The sequence below is a fragment of the Chenopodium album genome, chromosome 2 (assembly GCF_948465745.1).
Source record: "Chenopodium album chromosome 2, dcCheAlbu1.1, whole genome shotgun sequence".
In the NCBI taxonomy this organism is placed as follows: domain Eukaryota; kingdom Viridiplantae; phylum Streptophyta; class Magnoliopsida; order Caryophyllales; family Amaranthaceae; genus Chenopodium; species Chenopodium album.
The window spans coordinates 8,795,249-8,801,248 of record NC_137835.1 but is presented as its reverse complement, the minus strand read 5'-3'; the positions used below and the strand labels follow the sequence as shown (position 1 = coordinate 8,801,248).

Genomic DNA, 6,000 nt, shown 5'->3' with positions numbered 1-6,000 from the left:
CAGGCTTTGATTATTGTCATTCCCATTACTACCAGCCCCCAAGCTACCTGAACTACTCCTTCTTCTACTCCCAACTACACTAACAGTGTTCATATCAGTGTCACCACCAGAAGCACTAGCACTAATCACAATTCCCTTCCTCTTTGCAGTAGTCCTAGGAAGTTTTCTCCTAAAAATGGTTGTTGCCCTAGAGGACTTGGATGATTCAGAATTCTGCCCTCCACCAAACTCTCCAGTGTTTGCTAATGGTGCAATCATAGGTTGGGTACAAGGCTGGGATTGTGATTGTGATTGTTGGAGACTGATTTCAATTGGGATTTGTGGTTGGGATTCATGTTGTGACTGAGGATCATGTTCTGTCTGAGGTTGAGGTTCATGGTCTAACAGAGGATATTCATAATCTATGGGTTGATCAACTTGCCATGGTGTTGGTGAAATATTAAACCAATTTTCAACTGCATTACCCCTACCCCTGCTTCTCCCTCTTCCTCTCCCAGTACCCCTTCCTCTCCCTCTCCCCTGACCTCTCCCTCTCCCTCTACCTCTCCCTTTCCCTCTGCCTCTTATAGGTCCATCCCTTAAGACATCATCCCAAGTTGCTTCAATGTCAGTTCCTTCAGGTATATAACTTTCAACAATGGGTGCAGGCTTTGCCTTATTCAAACTAGCAACATGCCTCTCAAATTCTTCTTCAGAAATAACCTCAGCTTCAACCACAGTGTTCTGTCTCCTTCTAGGGGTCAGCTTAGGATTGCTAGCACTAGGACTTCCTATTTCATTAACTACTTGTTTATCAACTTCCATGGGTGATTTACCTAAAACAAGTGACCTAGCAGCAGACACTATCTTAGTATCCTTAAGGACATCCCCTACCCATACATATATCTCTTTCTTATCAGGTAGGTTAGCAAACATCTTCATCAAATCAGCATCAAAATTCAGAGACACATGCTTCATTTTATACACATATTGAAAAGTCGGGTTTTGGGGTGTTTGTACACTATTTTCCTTAGCCTTCTCCCAATACTCAACTATGAGGTCTATTAAATTCACCTTATCAGCATCCTCAACATTCACAGAAACATCAATACCCCTATATTGAAATTGCAACACTACAACATCACCCATTCTGCAACAAATACACAACCAAACAACACAATAACAACAAACACTATAAGAATCATACCCTAACACACGAAAACAGAGCATAGCACAACAAATTGCAAAAAATATAATCATACCTGGCTTCGAATCGAGTTTTATGTTGTAATTTTCCTCAGATAATGGCTAAAAATTAGATCTTGCAAGCCTTACGAACAGAATTCGATCGTACTTCACCCAGCAAACCTAAGAATCTGTTTCACCAAGTCCCTCGCAATTCACCAAACAATCCCCCAAAAAAAACCCCAATTTGTTTGATTAAAACCCTACTAACTCAAAAACCCAGATTTTAGAAGATCGCTCGTGATTTTTTGATTGAAATTCTTCGCAAATTGCTCCCCAATTCTCTGAGTTCAATTTTTCCAACTGATGAAGATGAACGATCAAACCAGTTCACTTAATTTGATTAGACACAGTTGGTTGGGGTAAAATAAATGGGGGGCAAAATTGTCTTTTCGCATCTCAAGAACTAAACCCTGGTTAAATAATTAACCAATACTAAAACACATGTTACCATTTAATTAATCATATTAATGTTTGGTTACCAAGGATAATTAAAAGTTGCACCCTTTACCATTGAGAAAAAAAAATAATAGATGATTATCAGTGAGAATTTCCCTTTATATAATAATAACTAAATAAATTTAGTGGGCTACTCATTTTATTATCCAGTTCTATTATTTCGGGACATGTCATATTTGAGATTTATATGTGTATCTAAGTGCTAAGAACAAGGGTAGTCTAAATAGACAATTTAAGGGTCATCTTGAGTGATTATGGGAATGAACATGAGATTCCTTTTCATATATATATATATATATATAAATCCATTCTCATTACCATAATTTATAAACTGTTATCAAACAAGGCCTGGTTTTAATTTTCCCATTGTCGATGATATGCCCAATGACAACCGGTGACCATATTTTATGCTCCAACAATTGGTGTGATCGCCAATTTGTGAATTCTTATTGTATGTGGTAGTTAAATAGTTGGAGATATGTCACTGGCAATGATCAATGATGATGCATTCATACATGGTTGGGGAACAAGTACATGAATATGTTTGTGCATAGTAAGCCATATACAGTAATAAACTTAGACGCTCTAATATGAAATAGAAACTTAATCTTAATGCACTTCAATACTCCAAAGAAGTAGCGTAAACTCATAAAGTTGCAAGTACATACTCGCGAGATAAACTCTGAGGAAGTGTATTTCTAACTTCAGTTTCTTGTATCTAAACTAAGAATCCTGCAGTTTTTGAGGTACCCATGCCTAATCTTTATGGTGACATAATCGTTAATTTATGTGTTGGTTTGACAAGAGACCTGGATTTTAAACAAATCCAGCAAGATCATTACTTTCTTCTTGTTCATCTTCATGGAGATCAACTTAAACAGAGAATTGATTTGAGTCCAAAATTAAGTTACTGCTGTTGCTGAAGCCATTCAGGTATTGCTAGAAAGGTACAGTTAACCTCTGCAAAATGTGTACAAAGCTTTAAGCTTCTGCAACTCTGTTGTTCCAGGATTTCCAGCAACTCAAATGAGCTAAACTTGCTGTTGCTCAATCAAAGCGTAGACCCTGGCAAATCTAATTAGCTCACTGCTCTGCTTTCAAGATCCAGATTGTCACAGGGTTACAGCACCTAAAGTTCAACGATCAGGATGGGCAAATACAGAATGCCGTTCTAATTAAAACTCCAGAGGGTAAGTGTCAATTTTGCAGACAGTTGCAAAGGCAAATTGTTAAATACTATGAATAGGTTCTTCATGGATGGTAATCATGGTATCATTACCCCTGAATTCTCAACCCAAGTGCTACAATAGATCTTTTAGAGAAGCGTAGAGTTGGCCCAGCTCGAGCTCTATCCACAAAACCTTGTTTCAGATTTAGTCCCAAAATTAACCGAAGTCAAAAACTCCTACAATACCAGATCATCAAACTCATATAACAAGGCTTTCGCTGCATATAATAAAATCTCGAGTAACAAAATTGAGTACACAAAATTCATTTCACTCAACACCCTCTAGGATTAGAATTTTTACTACTAAAATACAAAAGGTTGACATGCAAAAAAATTCCTCCCTTCAACAATGTCCGATGGTAGTATATGAAGAGATTATCGCTTTCCACCTCCACCACCAATCTTTGGGCCCCTTGGAGCTGCTCCCTTTGAAGCACCTTTACCCTGGGTTTTCTGTGCCTTGGACACTTCCTGTTTCTTAGCTCTCTTTTCATCCTTGGTCTTCTTGATTCTTTCCTTGATCTCACTACAATATCATAAACATGTCATTCAAAATTCATAAAACGAGTAATTATTGGAAAATTCAGATGAAAACTCCCATTAGAGATATAGAAACCATGTTTGCCACTATAACATACAGGTGCAAACTAAATTAGGAAGTGAACTCACCGCAGAGCAGCCTCCCTTGCAGCATCTCTAACTTCAGGCTTTTCGGTTCTTTTCTTCTGAATAACTTCCAATGTAGCACCAACAATAGACCTTGAATAAGGCTTCTTTGTAGCCCTTCTCCTCTTCTTCACAGCTTCAGCAGAGATATCCTGTACATATAGGAGAAAGACCAACACAAAAACCAATATTTTAAGCACTTCATGATCAAAATCTACCAGAAGTGACTCCCCATTACACAACTACAGATTAATCTGTAGATAAGATCACAAATAGAAATATGGAAAGAGAGAGAGGAGGTTTATTACCTTCTTATGTTGTTTCCGATAAACGGCAGTCCAGCAGAGCTTTGCAGGCTTCAGACGGTTGTGGAAGTACCTTTTACATTTTGAATTGACAAAAAGGAATACCTTCAAGAAAGATTTACCAAAGATTGGTTAGCTTTCATTAATCCTCATGAATATGAAGTCAGCAGCAAAACACACCAAGTTACGAAGTGAAACTTCAACAATTATCAGAATAGCTTACCTGAGAATCTGAACGAACAAACCTGATACCCCTTCCAGGGTATATCTTTGCACCACTAAAGCGGCAAAGTTCCGTCCTGGAGTTCACAGTTTGAGCAAGACCAGGTTAATCCAAAGCAAAGTAAACAGCTATATACATGGAAGGGTAAGGCAGATTATAAAGAAGGGTATGTTATTCAAAAAGAAAAATAAAATCATAAACAGATGCACAATCACAATGTATAATGCCCTTAGAATCGCAATAGATAACGACCTCAAAAACATAAAACTTCATAATGAAGTGTATCAGTCAAGCCCAATGCAAGTTTGAGATAGAGAGCTAGGTCAATAAGCATGATTAATTCGTTCAATAGTCAATTCAAACAAAAGCTCAATTATCCACAACCCATTCACAAACCCCAAATAGTAATCAGTATGACTCAACTCCAATTCTTTCTCCAAACCAAACAAGAACAATGAATTGATACCAATGTATACATAATACATCAAATAAAAAAACTCAGAGCCATTAATTCCGAACTGTTGGATCCTCTCTTTACCCAATGTCCAAGCTCCAATCCCTTATGTTTCAAACCTTTTAGTCCAAATAAACCCTGCCAGGCAGATTAACTTCCCAACATACCACCTGTTTCAACTTGCTGAACAACAAAATAGGCTTAATCTAGCCACAAGTCCCATAACTTTCATATAAATGCTTAACCCTAGGGTATCGGTATAAACAATCCATAGGCTATCATTTCTCATACCAAAGCCAATGATCGTACCAATCTAATGCAAATGGAATCACTTAAAATCACAGTAGACAACAACCTCTTCCAAAAACATAAAACTTCATATAAAAGTGTATTAATCTAGCTCAACACAAGTTTGAGATCGATGATTAGGTCAATAACTTAACAAGTGTTGCAATTTCATCCTCGAGTCAGCTCAAACAAAAACTCAATAATCCACGACGTGTTCACATTTTACTCAAACCATAACCGAAGTAAGACTTAAAACAGCAATTCTTCTCCAAACCATGAAATAACTTGATAATATGAATAAACAACCTTAGAATCATCAGTTCACAAATGCTAAAGTCCTCTCTTTATACTATCTCTTTTTCAAACATTCACTCCATAAATCCAGCCTTGCACTCCCAGCACTCTCACTTTCCCACATTGCGCAAACCCGAAATCCCTCAACTACAAAATAGGCTCAGCATTGCCACAATATTCAATTATAAGTTCACTCTGGGTATGCACAATCCAGTCATCCACAAGCTATGGTTTTACAAGACACCAAATTTACTCATTGATCCTACTAATCTAAGGCATATTCAATGACCCAGTTCCTCAAATCTCATGAATTTTCAAATAACCCAAAAACACTAAATAAACCACTCTTAAAACCCTAAACCCTTCAACATTCTCCCAATCATAATTTACAAACAACCCAAAAAATCAAGCTCAAATAAGCCATTTAAACAAACTCGCAAAAACTCATTTCCAACCCAATAAGATGCTACATCTATAACCCATAAATTGATATTCACAATGCCGCATTAGATTTTGCAAAAACAATCAGAAAATAAGATTAATATCAGATTTCATTAAAAATTGGCGCATAAACGCTAAATTACAATGAAGAAAAAGTGAAGAGAAAGAAAATTACTTGAGAACCATGACGACTGGCTGGCGGGGCTTACAGTGATCGTCTTACAGTTGTGCTTTGCCCTGAGTCGCCAAACCAGAGAGAGAAGCGACGAAACCCTAGCTTTATTTTTTGTGTTTGTGATTTCTTGTTTTTGTGTTACTTTGCTCAATCAAGTACCGCCTACCAATTGGGCTCTTTTCACTTGTTTTGGGCCTTACCTTAACTAAGATTAATGTAAAATTGTAAATGACTTTTTTTTAC

General features: G+C 37.1%; 1 protein-coding gene across 1 annotated transcript; it reads right to left on the bottom strand.

The window, feature by feature from the left end:
• Positions 1-3,104: 3,104 nt before the first annotated feature.
• LOC145582397 (large ribosomal subunit protein eL24-like) lies at positions 3,105-5,915 on the bottom strand. The gene is made up of 5 exons (XM_081639398.1): positions 5,758-5,915; positions 4,106-4,181; positions 3,886-3,987; positions 3,581-3,729; positions 3,105-3,437 (listed from the first exon to the last, which is right to left on the bottom strand). The coding sequence occupies exons 1-5, from the start codon at positions 5,766-5,768 to the stop codon at positions 3,287-3,289; spliced, it is 489 nt and encodes a 162-aa protein (XP_081495524.1). The 5' UTR covers positions 5,769-5,915; the 3' UTR covers positions 3,105-3,286.
• Positions 5,916-6,000: the final 85 nt, after the last annotated feature.